General features: G+C 41.5%; 1 protein-coding gene across 3 annotated transcripts in view; it reads left to right on the forward strand.

Annotated features, from left to right (window-relative positions):
- The window catches only part of TBC1D9B (TBC1 domain family member 9B), a 92,380-nt gene that overhangs the window by 24,518 nt on the left and 47,361 nt on the right, over window positions 1–20,501 (forward strand). For 2 of the 3 annotated variants that reach the window (XM_063447903.1, XM_063447904.1), the window contains exons 6-12: window positions 6,637–6,844; window positions 7,711–7,941; window positions 10,866–11,018; window positions 11,859–12,009; window positions 12,197–12,411; window positions 13,703–13,820; window positions 18,293–18,578. In XM_063447903.1, coding sequence (XP_063303973.1) covers window positions 6,637–6,844; window positions 7,711–7,941; window positions 10,866–11,018; window positions 11,859–12,009; window positions 12,197–12,411; window positions 13,703–13,820; window positions 18,293–18,578 — 1,362 coding nt within the window. The remainder of the gene's footprint in view (window positions 1–6,636; window positions 6,845–7,710; window positions 7,942–10,865; window positions 11,019–11,858; window positions 12,010–12,196; window positions 12,412–13,702; window positions 13,821–18,292; window positions 18,579–20,501) is intronic. The other variant, XM_063447905.1, reaches the window with a different exon arrangement.

Genomic DNA, 20,501 nt, shown 5'->3' on the forward strand with positions numbered 1-20,501 from the left:
ATTAGACAGTAATGACCTTAAAATCTAGAGATGGAGTATGAAAACACAATAGAAAGGGCAGCGTGGTGGGGAGTTACCGAGTGACAGGGTGGATGTAACAGAAACAAGGGGTGACTGATCCCTGGCATGGGATCCAGACCCATTTCACTATGTTGTCCATCCCTCCTCTTCGAGCACCCGGGGCCTCAGGTATCAATCCTTATACCTCTTCCAGGCAGGCATTGACCTCCCTGCCCTTTCCTTCTTCCAGACCTGTATTAAGCACTCTCTGTGCTACCTCCGAATACTGCCTGTAGCGGGACGCCTCGGTAACCCAACCAGTTGCTCTCGCTAGTTCCCTTCCTTCAGCCGATCAGGAACTCTTAAATGGTTAGGGGACTTAGCTCCATGCGCTCCCAGGCAGAGATGACACTCAGCCCTGGAAGCTCTTAGTCCTTGCAAGGACTTTTCCCCATTGCAGGGGTTAAATCTTCCTTCCCTCCAATAACAATAGGACACACCGTTTTGGAGGTTTAAGCACTGACTCCATTTAACATAACACAATCCCAGACAGGAGGGGGCTGGGTTATAGATAACCATCTCCCGCTTTGGGAGATACCAACAGCACACAGGGTTACACCTTAAGACACATTACATACAGGGGGGATAAACTTTGGGGCTTGGCGCCCCGGGAAGGGAAGGGGTCACACAGGTAAACATACATCGTTAGATAGCCCCGGGTCCCATCTGGGATCCTTGCAAATAGCGGGGCTATCGGGTTTACAGATACCAGTGTCTAAAGTCTGGGGCTCGAGGCTCGTAATATCCCCGAAATCTGTTCCACAGTGTCGCTTGGTTTGGTCTGGTGAATTCAAACTTCGCACCCAAACCAAGCAACAGCCAATCCGCTGAAAGGCATGAAACAAATTCGTGCCAATCAGCGCTCAGGGAGGAGAGGGGTTTCGCTGCCCAATCAGAAGAAAGGGCGCAAAACCCACTTGCACCGGCCCCGGTCTCACTAAGCAGCGCAAGGTAGAGCAGAGCAGGGACATCACCGCTCCCTCACCGCCCACCTAATATTTGCACAGCTAGCCACCCGACTCCACGACCAGCCTACTTGACGCTCACCTGCACGATCCCCCAGCATGACACCCGCCTGCACGATCCCCCAGCCGGTCACTTACTGGACCCCACAGGCATGGTCTGTCTGTCATAGTGTGAGGGTATGGGTTTCTCTGTCATAGTGTCTGTGTTGTGGTGTGTTTGTTATGGTATTGTGTGTCTGTCATGGTGTCTGAATGTATGGGACTGTCTATCATGGTGTGTGTGTCTGTCTGTCATGGTTTGTGTCTGTCTGTCTGTCGTGTGTGTGTGTGTGTGTCATGGTATATGCGTGTGTGTCATGATGTGTGTGTTTAGGTTACCAGACACCTTCGGTTCGCAAAGGGAATGGTGTTTTTCCCCCCCCCCCTTTTTTTTTTCCCACGACATGCTGGTCTCCCCTCGACTGGCCCTGCCTCTATGGCTAAGATCATCAAGCTTGATGATCTGAGCCAATCCAATGTTTTCCCAAAGAATTGACTGCAAAACACTGCACCAATCAGTCTCTCCTCATAAAGGTGCATTGAATATTTTTGAGAGAGGGGTGGAGGCTTGGGGAGACATGTACCCTGCTAGGTGACCAGAGGATCTGCTACAAATTCTATTCTTAACTGATTAATGTTCTTAGTATTATAGCATGAAAAGTTATCAGCTTTAAGGTTAGTGTGTGTGGTATGGGTGTAAAGTGCTGCTAAAAGCAATATTAAAGCCCAAAGTATTCATGCAGACACGTATTACAGTTTTGATAACTATTAGTGATTTATTGATTCAATTAACTGTAGGTTTACTTAAATGAGCACTATAGGGCGAGGAACACAGACATGTATTACTGATCCTATAGTGTTAAACTATTTAGCCCCTTCTTGTCCCCATTAAATGTAGTAAAACTCACCTAATTTTCAGCACAACATGGGTCTGCTGGCACTGGCTCCACCACCAATCCGTCTCCTTGGCTGCCGTCATGAGGATTGATGATATCAGCCCATAGGAAAGCATTGGATTGTCTGAGATTGTCAATTCTGATGATCTGAGCCAAGGAGGTGAGCAAGGAGGTGGAGCCAAGCACCACCCTGGCCAATCAGCAGCTCCTCATGAAGATGTATTGAATCAATGCATTTCTATGAGAAAAGTTCAACGGAGATACTGACCCAGGAAGTACCTCTCTGAAAAGGCAGTGTTTACAGAAAAAGCCTGCAGAGACATACTATACTCACCAGAATAGTTGTTCTGGTGACTATAGTGTCCATTTTAACACTTATGACCATATTCATGTTAGTAACTTTTCAGCCCAATTGAGTTTGTGTTGTCTGCTCGCAATAACTACCACATTAAATATTGAGATTGTAAGTAATACTAAGCTGCATTTTAAGCAAGGGATGTGTGCATTTATTTGTTGGCATCAATGCATATCTAGAAAGATATTTAAAGTGGCACTGTCATGCTGAATTTACATTTCTTTAATCGATTCCTCTTCTCTCCCTCTGTCAGCATCTGTTCGTCATTTCTTTCTGTCTGCTCTAGTTTTCTTTAAAACATAAGACAAAGTAGGTACTTCTTTGTCTTATGGAGGTTTCTTAATCTTGACTAGTTTTGACCAGCGGAGGAGCAACGTGTGCTTTGTTTCCGGTGATCAAAGCAATTTTCACACAGTTTGATCCGTGATCTCACAATGCTTCCTGTCAGTATTCCCAGGCGTCCTGTCACTTAGACAGAACGCCAGCGAAACTACCGAATTTCGTCCTAACAGAATGAGAACAGTTTCTCCATTCGTGTTAGGATGCAATTCAAGACTTTGTTTGGATGGGAATTTCATTCGAATGAATGAAACTCCGATCCGATTTGTGCCGCGGCTGCATCTTGCAGCCGCTTAGTAGATTGCTCCCAAATTCCCACGGTATCAATGAGCTATCTACCAAAAGGCTGGAAGACCTAAATTGGTCTTTCTGCCAAATTTACGAATACTAAGCAAAGATTACTTGGGCGGGAGGGGGCCCTAAATTATAATAAAAGAGGGGTGGCCTATTGTCCTCCCTCCCCCCCCCCCCCCCAGCCCCCACCCATGAGCGGCGGGTGGTCACCCTAAATGAAAATGTTAACCACCCAGGTGACTAGGGGACCCGAAGCCCCTTGTTTGATAGCACCCAATCAGAGTGTTGTTATGAGTCAAATTACACAGCATGGGAAAATTCCAAAGAACTTTCCCACGCTGTGTAAAATGACACAGAGCACTGTGTCTCTTCCTGTCAGTCTCTTCATTTACCTGTCAGAGCACCCGGATTGGTTGGCTTAAACAAACCAAACAATCGGAGCGCTCTGAGCCTAATTGCAGGGCGTGGGAAGGCTTTATAAGCCTTTCCCTGCCGTGCGGAGCTCAGTCTGCGCTGTGCCCTCGCTTGGTGAAGATGGATTTTTTTTTTTGTGCTCGGGTTTTTTATTTTATTTTCAAAGTGCGACGGGCATTAGCAACTTTTATTTGGCCTTTTTTGGGGTTGAAAAAAGAAGACATCAAATGGTAAGCTTTATTTAGTTTTTACAGGTATTTAGTTCTCTTGTTCTCCCCTCACTATTTTTAGGGTAAGGGGGGTAGGTAGGGGTTTATAAATTTAGGGCCCTCACCCGCTGCTCATGGGTGGGGGCCGGGGGGAGAGGACAATAGGTTCCGCCCCCTCATTGTTAAATAGGCCCCCCCACCCGCCGCTCAGGGGTGGGGGCCGGGGGGGGAGAGGACAATAGGTTTCTCTCCCCCCCCCCTCATTGATATATAGGCCCCCCCACCCGCCGCTCAGGGGTGGGGGCCGGGGGAAGAGGACAATAGGTCCCCCTCTCCTCATTGTTATATAGGCCCCCACCCGCGGCTCAGGGGTGAGGGGCTGGGGGAGAACAATAGCCCCCCCTTATTGTAATTTAGGGTCCCCACCTGCCGCTCAGGGGTGGGGTCTGAGGGAGAGGACAATAGGTCCCCCCCTTATTGTTATTTAGGGCCCCCACCCGCCGCTCAGGGGTGGGAGCTGGGGGACGAATAATAGGTGTCCCCCAACACACATTTTCATTTAGGGCCCCCACCCGCCGCTCAGGGGTGAGGGGTGGGGGCCGGGGGCGGACAATAGTTCCTCCCCTTATTATAATTTAGGGCCCCCACCCTCCACTCATGAGTTGGGACCCGGGGGGGACGATATGTCCCCCTTATTGTTATTTAGGGCCCCTGCCGTTGGGTGGGGCAATAGGTGTCCCCCGTTCAGTTTAATAGCCCCCACTCCTGCGTCACAGGTGGGGTCTTGGGAGGGTTTTTTTTATTATTATTTCATTTTTTAACAGTGAGCAGCCACAGGCCACTGTTTACTAGACATGCCAGAATTTACTAATACTACACCCTGTTCCAAATTACTGTGCAAATTCTATTTAAGTGTCACAAAGATTAAATATTTCGTTTTTCAGTTTAACTCATGGATGGCATTGTGTCTCGGGGCTCTTTTGATCACTGAAAACAATCTCGGACACCTGTGATAATTAGATTGTCAGGTGAGCCCAATTAAAGAAAAAACTTCTAAAGGAGGGTGTTCCACATTATTAAGCAGAGCACCATTTCCATGCAATATGGGGAAGAAAAAGGATTTCTCTGCTGCTGAAAAGAGTGAAATAGTTCAATGCCTTGGACGAGGTATGAAAACTTTCGATATTTCACGAAAACATAAGCGTGATCATCGCACTATTAAGAGATCTGTGGCTGTTTCAGAGCACAGACGGGTTTGTGCAGATAAAGACATTGAGGAAGATTTCTGCCAGATCCATGCATCGGATCAAGAGAGCAGCTGCTAAAATACCATTACATAGCAGCAAATTAATATTTGAAGCTGCTGGTAATTGATATTTGAAGCCGCTGGTGCCTCTGGAGTCCAAGGTGTAGAGTCCTCCAGAGTCTTGCAACTGTGCATAAACCTTCTATTCGGCTAATGCTCACAAGCAGAAATGGCTGCATTGGGCAGAAAAATACATGAAGACTAATTTTCAAACAGTCCTGTTCACTGATGAGTGCCGTGCAACCCTGGATGGTCCAGATGGATGGAGTAGTGGATGGTTGGTGGACGGCCATCCTGTTCCAACAAGGCTGCGACGTCAGCAAGGCGGTGGTGGAGTCATGTTTTGGGCCGGAATCATGGGAAGAGAGCTGGTCGGCCCCTTTAGGGTCCCCGAAGGTGTAAAATTGACCTCTGCAAAGTATGTGGAGTTTATGACTGACCACTTTTTTCCCTGGTACAGAAGGAAGAACTATGCTTTCCGTAATAAAATAATCTTCATGCATGACAATGCACCATCTCATGCTGCAAAGAATACCTCTGCATCAGTGGCTGTTATGGGGATAAAAGGAAAGAAAGTCACGTGTGGCCTCCATCCTCCCCTGACCTCAATCCTATTGAGAACCTTTGGAGCATCCTCAAGCAAAAGATCTATGAGGGTGGGAGGCAGTTTACATCCAAACAGCAGCTCTGGGAGGTTATTCTGACATCTTGCAAACAAATTCAAGCAGAAACTGTCCAAACACTCACAAGTTCCATGGATGCAAGACTTGTGAAGCTGCTATCAAATAAGGGGTCCTATATTAAAATGTAACGTGACCTGTTAAAATGTTGTTATAAGTTTGATTGAAATAGCTTTTGATTTCAGTAAATTTGCTGCAAACACAACAAATGAACATTTTCAGTTCTTTACAACCTATAAAGTCTTTTGAAACTTACAGTACGTAATAATGTGGAACAGGGCATTGTAAGTTTATGTTTTTAAAAAAATACTGTTATCATTTGGAGGTTTGTTCAATAAAATTTGAATTGTACTCTTAATAGTTGATAACATGAGAATTATGCTGACTGTTATTTACATCAATTATTTAAGTAAATGAGAAAAATATAATTTGCATAATAATTTGGAACAGGGTGTAAATAATCTTCACTTAGTATTAGTAAATTTGTCTAAAAGACCAATTTAGGTCTTTCAGCCTTTTAGTAGTTGGCTCTCTGATACCGTGGGAATTAGGGAGCTGTCTACTAAGCGGCTGCAAGATGCAGCCACGGCACGAATTGGATCGGAATTTCATTCAAATGAAATTCCTATCCGAACAAAGTCCCGAATTGCGTCCTAACATGAATGGAGAAACTGTTCTCATTCTGTTGGACAAAATTCGGTAGATGCGCCAGCGTTCTGTCTAAGTGATAGGACACTCAGGAATACGGACAGGAAGCATCGCAAGATCACGGATCAAAGGTGAGAATTGTGGGGAAATGGCTTTGATCACCGGAAACGAAGCACACTTTGCTCCTCCGCTGGTCAAGCATAGGAAACCTCCATAAGACAAAGTATTCCTTACTTTGTCTTATGTTTTAAAGAAAACTAGAGCAGACAGGAAGGAATGAAGAACCGATCCTGACAGAGGGAGAGAAGAGGAATCGATTAAAGAAAGGGAAGTACGACATGACAGTGCCACTTTAAAAGAACAAATCCTTCACTAGCCACTCAACATTTTCCTGACGATTGTAGCAAATCCTATTTAACATATGTTTTCAGAGACCTGGATGCCCGGGCAAAGAATGAACGGTATAGAGCCACTTTCCGACTACCCAGAGATGAGCGACTGGATGGCCACACAGACTGCACGTTATGGACACCTTTTGCAAAAATGCACATCCCTGGTCAGATGTTTGTCTCCAATAACTACATTTGCTTTTCAAGCAAAGAGGAGGATACATGTCTTCTTATTATACCCCTTCGCGAAGTAAGTAAGGAACTCTCACATTCATTCACTAGTATTCCTCGTTTTTTGCTTCTTGATTACGTTCACAATTTGAATAGGTAATGCATATGTTTATGGTTTGCAAACATAATTTATTGCTAGGTTGATACAAATTCCTGATCTCATATGGTATACCAAGCAAAACCTTGACTTCTGAAGTTCTAGAAATAATTGTATAATTTGTACCTCCTTCAATCATCAGACACTGATCAACTCCCTACAGTCAGTATTAATGGTATGTGCACATGAAATAAGGTTTGTCAGAACAAAAAAAACTTAATTTTATCCATTAAGAATATGTCTTATATATTTACTCAAATCACTACTGTACATCTAACAATCTATGCTTAGAGACACAAAACCCTATTGTATTCATTTGTGCAACTTTGAAGAAAAATCATCAATATTACAATAAATATGTTGACATTCACACATTGCGTTGTATTTCTTTCTACTTGATATTTGGATACAACACTCCATTCTTGAACTTCAGTTATGGATTGCTTTACGGCAAATATGTTTTAAATCCTCTTTCCATTAACTTTAATAAGTCATCCAATGGACTACCCTCTAGACATTTTCTGTCACACAGCAGCAGGTATGAACTTCTACAAAAAAAGTGTTATAACAAAAAAATATGAGTATTTATTGTAAACGAAAATATGTGAAAACATATGCAAATAAATGTAAATAAAAAGTCATTCGTGACTCTCCCATATTGTCTAAAGTATATCTGTAGACTCCCCTTGCCACAGCTGTCCCTGGACATGTTTAGGTCTATTTTGTTACCAAGGTGAATATTGTACTCAAAAGTCTAGTGTACATTTGTTTCACAATTTCTTCTTCAGGTCACTATTGTGGAGAAGGCAGACAGTTCAAGTGTGCTACCCAGCCCACTTTCGATCAGCACCAAGGGTAAAATGACCTTCCTCTTTGCCAATCTTAAAGACCGAAACTTCTTGGTGCAGCGTATCTCTGACTTTCTTCAGAAGACGTCCTCGAAAAGAACTGCAGTTGACAATAGTGGGGAGTCAACAGTTGAGTACAGAAAAGGAAGCATCGGGAATCATGGATTAGAGGTGTGTTGGTGCCTGCTACTATTTCCTTGTAAATGCTTAAAAGAAAACTTATGAACGAATACTATTGGAATAAAAGTAATCATATAATGGTTTTACTTCCAGATTGATTTACAGACCCAAACCACTTTAGAAATAAATAAAGCAGACCTAAAAGTTAAGAATTTCTGATAGTTTGATGAGCTGACTGACTGCCTGATAAAAGAGGTGGGTCTGTAGCTTCTTTTGTAAGTTTGTAAGGATGGTGCCTCTTTGATTTAGGAAGGTAAAGAGCTCCAGAATGTGGGGGCAGCAAGGCTGTTTGCCCGGGAACCTGAGTTTGTCTTTATTCTGGGTACTGACAGGATAGATTTGTTGGCCTATATTGGTTGTTCAGTAGTCTAGCTGCTACATTTTGTTCAGTCTGTAGGTGATGGAGTTCTTTTTCTAGGAGGCTTAAATAGAGTACATTATAGTAATCCAGACGAGAGGACACAAATGCATGAATTAAGTGTTGTTTCCTGTCTATGTTTCTTAGATAAAAGAAGGCAGATTTTATTATGGAGGAAATCTGCTGTTTTAAATGATAGTCCAGAGTCAATCAGCAATCAGATTCCATACCTCTGTTGAACTAATGAGTTCAGAGCCACCAAGTTCCAGGCCAGTTGGGTTATCATGAGATATTTTGCTGCTCTGGGTCCTCTCACTCAAGAGTAACGGTTTTGTTTGGTGTCACTTTTAGCCAACTAGCATTTATCCACTCTGAGTTCTGCTAAGCAAACGTTGATGAGGCATGTTGGGTCTTTAGTATCTGGAGCACACGAGTAGTATAGTTGTATGTCATCAAAGTAGCAATGATATCTTAGGTCATGTCACCTGATGATGTCCCCCAGTGGGATCAAGTAAATTTCAAATAGCATGGGGAACAGGATGGATCTTTTTGGAACTCCGCAGGCCAACTTTTTTTGTGCTGATGAGTTTGAGCCTGGTGTTACTCTCTGTGATCTACCAGTGAGGAAAAATTTAAACCAGTTAAGAACTGTGCCTCCTAAACCGCAGATGTGCTGCATAAGCTCTATTACAAACCTTTGTGTCTTGCCCTAAAGACATCCTTCAACACTGTCTAGTGCTGGTTCTGTACAGTGGCGGTATCTGAAATCTGACTAAAAAGGATCAAAGATATTTTAGTTTGATAGATAGGCCTCCAGTTGAGTTGCCACAAACTGTTCCAGAAATGGAAGATTGGATACTGGTCTGTAAATTGCCCCGCAGTCTGGGTCTAGTGAAGGGGTTTTTTTTTAGGAAGGGATCTGTGAAGTTTCCAGATTTTAGTGAAGACTGCACTATTTGTGTGAGAGTTAGTGTGAGTGTTTCAATGCATGCGGAAATACGATGAGCTGAAGCAGGGACTAAGTCTCACATAGTGGGGTGCAGCTTTTTCATGGTGCTTCTAACTTCCTCTATATCCACATTTGTAAACGTAGTCCATAAACTGGAGCAATCTGGCATTCAACTGTAGTGGTTATGGTGTATAACTGGCCTGCTCTGATGGAGGCTCAGATGGAGAAAGTCTTGTCTGTGAAAAATATTGCAAAATCTTCCCACTTATCCTGAGAAAAATTGGTGGAGATTTGCATGCAAAACAGTTGCCTGGGTCTCTTGTGGGAGAGTTAATTTTGTGAATGATGATTTCTTTTTTTTTTTTTTAATTCCTGAGTTATCTTCAATTGGTATTCATTGAGATCTTTTGTAAGAATTACTTTATCCTCTGTCCTTTATTCTGCGTCAACTTCACATTTACAAACTTTACATTTCTATGATCGTGCTATCAAACATTGTGCATGGTTATGAGTTTTGATACTGCGTATGCATGTTAGTGCAATGCTTTCCAGGGTGTGTCTTATGGTCTTGTTGTAGAATAGGACTAAGGAACTGGGATCTTCACAAGTGTCCATTAGTTCACTTAGATCCAGATGTGAGGTTGCACCCAATGGCGTCACCACTTTTAATGAGTGTTCAGGTTCTGACGCTGGGGGTCTGGCTGATTGTGATACACTGGAGAATTGTATGGTGTGGTGGTCTGAACAAACAACTGGATTTAAAGTAACTGGCGACACTTCTAGTCCAGACTGGAACATTAGATCAAAGGTATGACCTTTTCTGGGTGGAACTAGCAACAATTTGTATGAAGCAGAGTGCACTCATCAATCTAAGTAGGTCCTGCTCAAGTTGGGATAAGGTGTCATCAATCGATGTGTTGAAGTCTCCCAATATAAGCCATCTGGGGTTTAAATAAGCCAAAGGACCTTTAATAAATCTGTTCCCATCTCCTGGGGGTCTGTATATTAACAGCAACTGGAATCATCTATGGAGATGATGGCAGCTACGCATTCAAAAGATTGGGGTATATGGACTGATATTGGCCTGGGGTTTAAGGATGATTTGAGACAGATCACTACTCCACCTCTTTGCGATCTTGTCTTGGGTGGTGAAACAATGTATAATTGCTTGGAACAGCTGTCTCTAGAATAGGCCTTGCATTGTCATCTAGCCAGGATTTTGTAATGCATTCTAAATCACGTTTTAACAGGGTCATCAATAATAGCCGTTTTGTTCCTTATTGGTCTGGATCTTGCTCTGTACTTTGGAAACGTTGTGTCTTCTAATGGGATCACACACGGAGGTTACCTTGGTTTGATGGTGTGCTTTTTGTGGGTTTTAGGTTGAATCACTTGAATTTGGTTTGCAGGTGGAAAAAGTGTATGAGTAGCAGCTATGATGGTATCAAGAGATTGAACTTTTTTTTCAATTATTCATTTTAATAGGTGTTATTGCAAAAATGGCTAATCTTACCTAAACATAAAGAAAACATAATATACTCTTATTCAATTTGATTACAAAGCATACTTCTGCCTGTTAGTGTTCACCATTATTTTTAAATTTAATAGGACCTTGCCAAGTTCACTACTAGTAGTCCAACTGATGTTGGCCCTTCACCTTCCATTCCTCAGAATTCTTCCTCTGGACATGCCCCCACTGCTTCTCAGGGTCTTCTCAAACTGTTTCCAAGAGGAGGGGCTGAAGAAGAGGGACCAAAATGGGTATGTTTTCTGACACCGAAAACTAAAATGTGCAATGTTTTTGTCTTAATTAACTTTTACAGTGTCTATACGGATTTATTTTTACATTTATTATTGATAGCCCTAATTGCAGAGAGACGTCAACAATACCAGACTTGGATTACATTTAAAAATGATCCAATTCAGTTATTCACTAAATTAAATCTGGTTGCTAATTTTACAGTTTTCTCAAATCAAAAGACAGGTTTGCAAACAAATGTCTACCATATTTGACAAATGAGAGGAATTTAATAGCAGATTCTAAGATCTCAGTCTGATAATGCTACATGGCGCACAGTAAAAAATAAATTATTCAATAAAAAAAAAAAAATTCCCCTGTCTACTTCAGCCTGTGTGCAGGGTTGGACGAGGTTCAATTAAGAAAGTGGATATTTCCAATGGTTCCCCCTAAATAAGGGAGATGTGCATGCATCTTATATGGTTTAATTACAAGTGGGTGGGTAGTCCTGAAGAAAATCTGAGCAGCATAGTTAGTACAAAGCAGCCATAAGCCCTATACTTTTCCCCCTACAAGTAATCCTATTCATTAGCATGGGGTGGATTATTACATGGCAAGATCTGCCATTGTACTTTAGTAGATTTTGAGTTAATTGTGAGGTGGACTGAGCATTCCTCTGGCATGGTATTTTGTTGTGGTTTTTAAAATACCTTCACAATAACAATCTTTAACAAAGCAATATGTTATTGGAAATCCCTTGGCCCATAGCTATTTTGTAAGCCCACTCTCCCTCAGCCTAGCCTCTACTCTAAATTAAAAAATACTAATTTCTAATGCAACAGAACTATTTTCTAATATTCCAGGCCAAAGAGAAAATGAAGGAGGAGTCTTGGAATATTCATTTCTTTGAGTATGGTCGTGGCATTTGCATGTACCGCACATCAAAGACTCGAGAACTGGTGCTAAAGGGCATTCCAGAGAACCTCAGAGGAGAACTTTGGCTTCTGTTCTCAGGTTAGTCCAATACCCTTCATGAACAACCAGTACGGAATGTAGCACACATCTTGGTCTGTGCAACTGGACTTTTAAACTGTTTGAACATGGCTAGATGGGCCAAATAGATTTTCTTTTCAGGTTTCTATGTTTGTATCGTATGAGTGAGCAAGCAACAGAATTGTGAACACGCTTTTTTTCCCCTCAGGGGCTTCAAACGAGATGGCGACACACCCTGGCTATTATACTGATTTAGTGGAGAAATCCATGGGAAAAGTCAGTCTTGCAACAGATGAAATAGAAAGGGATCTTCATCGCTCCATGCCAGAACACCCAGCCTTTCAAAATGAGCTTGGCATAGCTGCTCTTCGACGAGTGCTAACAGCATATGCTTTTCGTAACCCTAACATTGGTTATTGCCAGGTAACGATTCAGATATGTGAGTGCAGGCACAATGTTTTTTTGAAAACAAAGCAAAATGTAAAAGTAATGCAGTCGATCAAAAAGGAACAGTACACCCAGAGTAAATCAATAAATTCCTGTTAAAAATTTATTCAAAACATTAGCTTAATGCCAGACTAATAACAGTAAAAAATATGATATGGTGTATAATGTAAAGTGTTTTATGTAACAGATGAATATGAGAGGAACACTTAATTATATTGCCCATTTACCCCTTGATTATAATAAAGGGATCATCTTCAAGTGTGATGAGTGTATAGATTAAAGAACCACTCCACACACACAGAATAGTTTTGCTTGCTCAAGTGCTTTATGTGCACGAAGTATCCCATTTTATTTGCAAATTATAAAAGTGACAATTTGCACATTTACAACTACATTGTGAAACAGTGTCCAATATGTCAATGTAACAGTTGACATATTACTTCCTCCTTCTGTTTGCTCCTTTGAGTGACAGGCATGCTCTTCTTGTGCGTGCCTGCCTTCTCCACAATTGCTAATCACAGACCTACTCTTTTTATTTTATTTTTTATTTTTGGTGTGGAGTGTTCCTTTAAAGAAGACGTTGCATATGTTGAGCCACTGCAATATGTATACATTTCTAATAAAGATTCATGCAGATAAAAAAGACCCCATTAATTTGGTGGGAATGTGGTTCCTTGCACCTGATGTGGGCTGTTTAGAGTGATTACACTTTGTAATGGGACCTTAGAGTTGCTGTAAAAGTTGTGGGTCAAATATATATTTCCCTGTATAATGGGACAATAATGGAGTTGAGGCATTCTGGAGATATAATTATGAACATCTGCAATATGTTGAGATGGCATTATATTAATTTGATCACATGATTTCTGCTGTTCATGTTCCTTTAACCCCTTAAGGACACATGACATGTGTGACATGTCATGATTCCCTTTTATTCTAGAAGTTTGGTCCTTAAGGAGTTAATTACAGCTCCTGCCATTAAGAGATTGACACTCAACCATTTTGTGATATTGGATTATTGCCTTGGTGTAATTTAACAATTATATTCATATAAATAAATACACTGTTTGAGATACAGAAGACCTATGAATGCATCCCTTTTCTGTTGCTGTGTGCACATACACACTCTGCTGATGGAAAGTATTTATATCTGTAAAATGTGCATGCTCTCTCAAGGCTGACAAATGTTCCTTGAGTTGAAATTAACTAAACAGGGCCAAGTCTGTGATTAATTAGACAATGTTTTGTTGTGTTTGTTTTCCTATAGGCCATGAATATAGTAACCTCAGTGTTGCTACTTTACTGTAATGAAGAGGAAGCATTTTGGCTTTTGGTTTCTCTGTGTGAGCGCATGCTCCCAGATTACTACAACACACGAGTGGTGGGTAAGTTAATATACAAATATGTGACACTCTCAAGCAAAAATGATTTTTAAAAAATAGTGTGTGTGTGTGTGTGTGTGTGTGTGTATATATACATTTAAAAATTCTGTTAGCTCAATAAAAAAGGTATCACAAGATACAAATTGTATCTGTTTTTTTACGTACATTTTAACGTATATATGTGTGTGTGTGTGTGTGTATATATATATATATATATATATATATATATATATATGTTTATGTAAAAAAACAGAAATAAATTTGTATCGTGTGATACCTTTTTTTATTGAGCTAACAGAACTTTTTAATGACAAGCTTTCAGGAGAACCTCCCTTTCTCAAGTCTGAAGCATTTCTGAGCAAGATGACACACAGAATTGAAAGTTGAGTTGTGATGCAGGGCTTAAAGCGACATGAGAAACTTGAGAAAGGGAGGTTCTCCCAAAAGCTTGTCATTAAAAAATTCTGTTAGTCCAATAGAAAAGGTATTACAAGATACAAATTCTATCTGTTTTTTACATCTACATCATTGGACTAATACGGCTACAATTTATACGTGAACTATATATTGTTCAAGTAGAGATTGTAGCCGTATTAGTCCAGTGATGTAGATTTAAGAAAACAGATAAATATATATCCATTCCATGAGGAACTGACCAAACTAACATTGCCTACCATAAAATTAACAGAGCAATAGTACAAATACATGTACCGACAACCGGTTCAGTAGCAAAGCAGCTGAGGAGAATGTTAACATGCAACAAAACTGTATAGCAATTTGTGTGGGTGTTATGAAGCCAAACTGCAAGCAATCAGGCTGCAATCTGCGATAGATGTATACGTGAGGAGCCAGTGATCTCATTATTGACAATAATAGCAACATTGAAAAGAGAAACTGAGTATAGAGGACAAGACAAGTCTAGTCTTTAGCCATTTGTAGATTTATACAGCAGTAGAGAGATACTGTTGATATTCTTTTTAAAGGACAGAATAGGGATTTCTGTATACATAAAAACAAAGTATAAACAAAATGTAAAATGATGGGGAAGAAAAACGAAAATACATTTCTTACTGCTTTGCTTATGGTAGTATACAACTAAGGCAAATACAAAAAATAACTCCACATTTATTCACTTGGATTCCTAGTTGCTTTATGGACTCTGTGTGCTAAACTTCCCCCTGGTCCCTCTATATTTTATGTGCATTTGTTACTGGTTCATCACTACTTTGCACTTACATAAATAGTTGTGCAATTCAAAGTAAATAACTACCTTCAATATGTTTCTGCAGACTAGTAGCTTCTGTGCTGCTAGTCTGCCATTTTTCAGCCAATTTCCCTTTTCTTGCCAATCAGTGAAGTAATGATTTTCTTTCCACTATCTGAATCAGTATATTACAGATCTAGAGCAAAACATATTGACCTGCATATAATCAGGTTATGCAAATTATGTCCCTGTGAGAGATCAGTGAACAATATTTACATCAATATCAAACAAAATAACAAACTTTCCTTCTCTTGTCAGTAATGTCTTAAATACATTGCAAAGGGTTAATGCATAGCTGTGGCAGTAAGATTATCCACTTTAATCCATAGGACAAGTAGATTTTTCTTATTTTTTTTATTCTCTACAACCCTGCTATAGATCAGGTGGTAACAACACAAGGTCTTTCTACTACGCACTTGACAAATTAGCTATATATTTTATCATTGATTATTTCAAGTTATAAATGGTTTGACAATTTATTTGGGTGCTGCCAGCCATCCATTGCCTCATCCTCCTGTGAAAAGGCAGTTTTTACACTTTTCACTAAGAACAGTGCTTACCATTAAAAGTGGTCCCAATTATAGTAATTTAATATTTTCCGGACTGAAGTTCAGTATCCTTAATCTCTGCACACACTGAATACTCCCCATAGAGATGCATTGGTATGATCTTTTTTTGTCAATCTTTCTTTTATTGAGGTAGGAGTTAAATGGGGTACAGAATAGAGAAGAGGGGATGCACGGTATTTGTACAGGATGGGATCACTTTAACACAATAGTACATCTCCTACGAATGGCAGCCTCATTTTATATTAAGCAAGCTTTCCAAAAAGGTAATAACACGTATAATGTAGCAGTTATGAAGGTAGCTTTGCAAAGACATACGGTGAATCTTATAACGTGTGTAACTAACATGTTTAGTCGTCAAGGTAGTTATAGGGCAATCTACGAGTTAATTCGCTGGGCGCTCAAAACAGTAGCTAGATGCGTTCCTAATCACGCAGAGTATTATAGTGGGCACCAGCGTATATAGATGGATATATGACCACCTAGCCCGCCGGGTTTCCTTGCCAGCTTGGTGTCAGCCTGGATGCAGTAGCAATCCAAAATGTTTATCTCCATTAATGTATCTATAGTAGTAAGTCAGAGATGTAAGTTATAAAATTATGGCGGCAAGACACTTAAAAATGCCACCTGGTGGTCGCATGGTCTAAATATATATCTTAGAGATTACGCGACTGGCACAGCTAATGCCCCTATGAAAAATGGGAATAACTAGTAAGGCTTAAGTGCAGTACTTGGTAATACAAAACATGGGGATATTCATATCACGTAGGCAGGTTGCTTGGGTAACATTGCGCCAGGTAGTAAGTGTTCGTCAGCTTGTGGTCTGGCCTTTATGTCTCGGTCTTGGTTTCATTCAGCCGATCCCTGTCAGCATTATGGTTGATGTTGGTTGGAGGGGTAATCGGTTGTTCAGCTGCGGAGGTGTCAGGTGGGTCAACGTGGAGGAGAATGGAGTGCGGCGCGAAGCTTCTCCCCAACTCCAGGCTTTAGATTGGGCCCACACCTCGAGTCCACAGACTCGGGTACCTCTCGGGGCCGGGTCTTTCCCATTGTGGGCGCTGTGGAGGGCTCTGATGGTTCTCCGCTGCCGGCGGCGAGCGACCCTCCTGCGGTGTGGTCGGTGTTTTGGAGTGAGTCTCCTGTTGGGCCCCTGCCTAGGAGGGCATTCCGCCAGCAAGTGTAAGGCGGCTGTGCCCGGGATCTGCCCTCTCCATCTCGCGGCCTCCAGCTGCCCCATTACCTCATGTCGGATGGGGGTTCGTTGAGCCCCCAGCTGCTCCAGTTTCTCCCAAAAACTTTGCAGCAGAGCATCCAGGCGTTCTTGAAGGGGCTGAGGGGACGCAGGCTCGGCGTTAAGGTTTGTGGTCGCCATTTTGTGGTACTCAGCTTGCTGGTTCAGAGCCTGCTGTGGAGTGTCGTCAGCTTTTGCGGCGTTTGTGGGCCGGCAATACATGCTAGTGGGGACCGGGATAACCCCCGCCGGTCCTGGGGGGGGAGGGAGGTCCGATACTGCGGGTGCTGCATGGATTGGTGAGCTGGGAGAGCGGCCGTCTCTCGCCAGCCCTGTGAGATGTAGGCCTCGGTCCTTCGGTCCAGCATCACAGCGGGCATTTAGGCATGCGAGGTGTCCCCCGGTACCTCTTCCCTTGTGTAGCAAGGCAGGGTGAACTGGGGTGCAGGATCTGTCAATTTCCCGCTGATTTTCGCTGAAAACCGGGTGCAGGCTCCGGAGCCTACAGTAAGCGTGTCTGTGCAGCTCCCCGGTCAGGCTCCACCCCTCGCATTGGTATAATCTATGATGATTGTCACACCTGCCCAGTAGGCCCCCAGTGCATTTCTATGGAGAAGCATTGGATTGGTTTAGATCATCAATAATGATTATCTTAGCCAGTGAATTTGCAGCAGTCACAATCAAACTGGTAGGGCGAGGGATGTTCGGTTCACTTTCTGAGTACGATAATACCCCCAATGTAGACCATAGTTTGGCGAATTTTAGGGTCAAATTGCATACATGATAATTTGTTTTCAAATTTCCAATTCTCATTGATTGGTTGATTTACTGTGCTCATATTTTTTTGGGGGGAAATAACGATGCTAATGGCTTGGCATGCTCTTTTCTTGAAGAAAACTACTTTGGCAATTTAATGAGGCATATTATGATCATTTTACTAAGCCTTTACTACATTACTAATTTCTGCTACAATTACAGTTAGATTCTATTTATTTTTATGCATTATTCATACTGAACTTTGGTAAATTTCTCAGAACTTTCCAGTATCATCTTCACAGCTCCCAGGCAAATCCTGAAAAATTGTTCTTTGCACCCCAGCCGATTTCAGACTAGCTCCCCACTCTGCTGTCTGCCCAGCTAGAGCTAATCTGCCTCCCAATACATAATAGCTACCTAAACTAATTAGTCCTTAACTTGCCACTCTGTATGTGCTGTGACAGGTCATAAAGCATGTAGCAGTTCACCATACTGATCAGATTTAGAATTTGATACAATTTCTTACCCTAACTTTATTTAATTGGTATAGTTGTACTTTTATAAATCCCTGTCTGCTGTCTCAATAATAAATATGGAGAGAAGACGGCAACCAGGAACTTGTGGATATGCCAATATTTGTTATTTCTTCTTTGCCTAGGAGCCCTGGTCGACCAAGGTGTGTTTGAAGAGTTGACTCGGGAAAGCCTTCCTCAACTATCAGAGAAAATGCAGGAGTTAGGAGTGATTTCCACAATTTCTCTCTCATGGTTCCTCACCTTGTTCCTGAGTGTAATGCCATTTGAGAGTGCAGTGGTTGTAGTGGACTGCTTTTTCTATGAAGGAATCAAACTTATTCTGCAACTATCTCTAGCAGTCCTGGAGGCCAACATGGAGAGCCTTCTGAACTCCTGTGATGAAGGAGAGGCCATGACTATCCTGGGAAGGTATTTAAAAGCTTAGGGGTCATCTGAAATAAATTTGTATTGCTACATGTACAGCAAAGTTCAATAAATGCTGTGATTTATCATAAAAAATAAATATTTGTGGCCATCATTCTCTTACAGACATTATGCTGGCAAAGATTCAGGGGATATGTAGTCAACCCCATCTGGAGTGCTGAAGGTGACCTACCCCTGCCTAAGGGTTTCACATTTCAGATGATTAATTTTTATTAAGAACTATTATAGTGACCATAATCACTGTCACTAGTTAATGCAAACCTGTCTACCTGACGTACTATTTCTACAATAGTTCTCAAGTGAGTGATAAATATACATATATACAGAGAAGGCGTTCAAATAGCAAGATTGTACAGCATCAAGAGATGAATATACATGTTCTACAATTGTTACCAAGGTGTTTGTCATACAATAAGTTACAATAAGAATATTGGTTATCTGCTCAAGAATACCATAGAAAACTACAAATGAAAATACAGTCAATCATACCAAAAAGAGATAACGAATACTAGGGCAACTAAGGTTCTACTTTCTGCCAAGGTAATTCTGTTAAACATTTTTGCTGGTTAGAGGTGAGCACTCCATAGGTTGGGACGGCGGAAAGTTACAGTGATCCATAATAATAGTCCAGATAGTAGGCCCTTAACTTTCTTCCAGTAGGGAATCACCTTGGGTCATGCCCACCTCATATAGATATAAGATCCTCACTGGCCTCAAAAATGCAATCGCCAGTACCAGTGCACCCCGTCCTGATCTACATTGGTTGTGTACCACATAATTAATATTTTATGCCTCCGACAACTGGAAGCATCTTGGATGCTGCTTCCTACGTATCCTCCCAATCTCCATCTTCCCTCTCTTTACTGCCAATTCAGCCTCCCATTAACAGACATAGGTAGGTGTATCCATTAGACAAAGCAGAATTCAATGTGAGGTATAAAGCTATAATAGGTCCCTTCTTGGTAACCTCTGTTCAGTATAAAGACCATTAAAGGAGTAGACGCTGCTTTTCATATTTCTGTTTTTTGAGCAAAATCTGCTACCTGCAGATACTTGAAAAAGTCATCAAGGAACATTGCATATCTAGTCTTTAGCGTGTCTAAAGGAACTATATTGTTTCTATCTCTGAGATCAGAAATGCACTGAAGCCCAGACTCCCCTGGAGAAAAACAGTACCATTGTTTCTCTTACAACTCCTCTCTTTGCAAATCTTGTTTTCAGGTTTCCAATATTGTTAAATGGGTTAGGCATTGGCTGAGTGACAGGCAACAGAGGTTTGTAGTCAATTGAGTATATTCAAAGCAAGGTCTTGTTACCAGTGGTGTACCTCAGGGATCTGTACTTGGACCCATTCTCTTATTTTTATTAGTGATATTGCAAAAGGTCTTGATGGTAAGGTATGTATTTTTGCTGATGATACGGAGATATGTAACAGAGTTGATGTTCCAGGAGGAATAAGCCAAATAGCAAATGATTTAGGTAAACTAGAAAAAATGGTCAGAGTTGTGGCAACTGACATTTAATGTGGATAAGTGCAAGATAATGCATATTGGACGTAATGCATCTTGTAGTATAGAATATTTGATAGAGTCCTAACCTCAAAATCTGACAAAAGGGATTTAGGGGTAATAATTTCATATGACTTAAAGATGGACGTCAGACAGTGTAATAGAGCAGCAGGAAATGCTAGCAGAATGCTTGGTTGTATAGGGAAAGGTATAATCAGTAGAAAGAAGAAAGTGCTCATGCCATTGTACAGAACACTATGATTTAAAGATGGGCGGCAGACAGTGTAATAGAGCAGCAGGAAATGTTAGCAGAATGCTTGGTTGTACAGGGAGAGGTATTATCAGAAGAAAGGAGGAAGTGCTCATGCCATTGTACAGAACACTGGTGAGACCTCACTTG

The sequence above is a fragment of the Pelobates fuscus genome, chromosome 3 (genome assembly GCF_036172605.1).
Source record: "Pelobates fuscus isolate aPelFus1 chromosome 3, aPelFus1.pri, whole genome shotgun sequence".
Classification (NCBI taxonomy): Eukaryota; Metazoa; Chordata; class Amphibia; order Anura; family Pelobatidae; genus Pelobates; species Pelobates fuscus.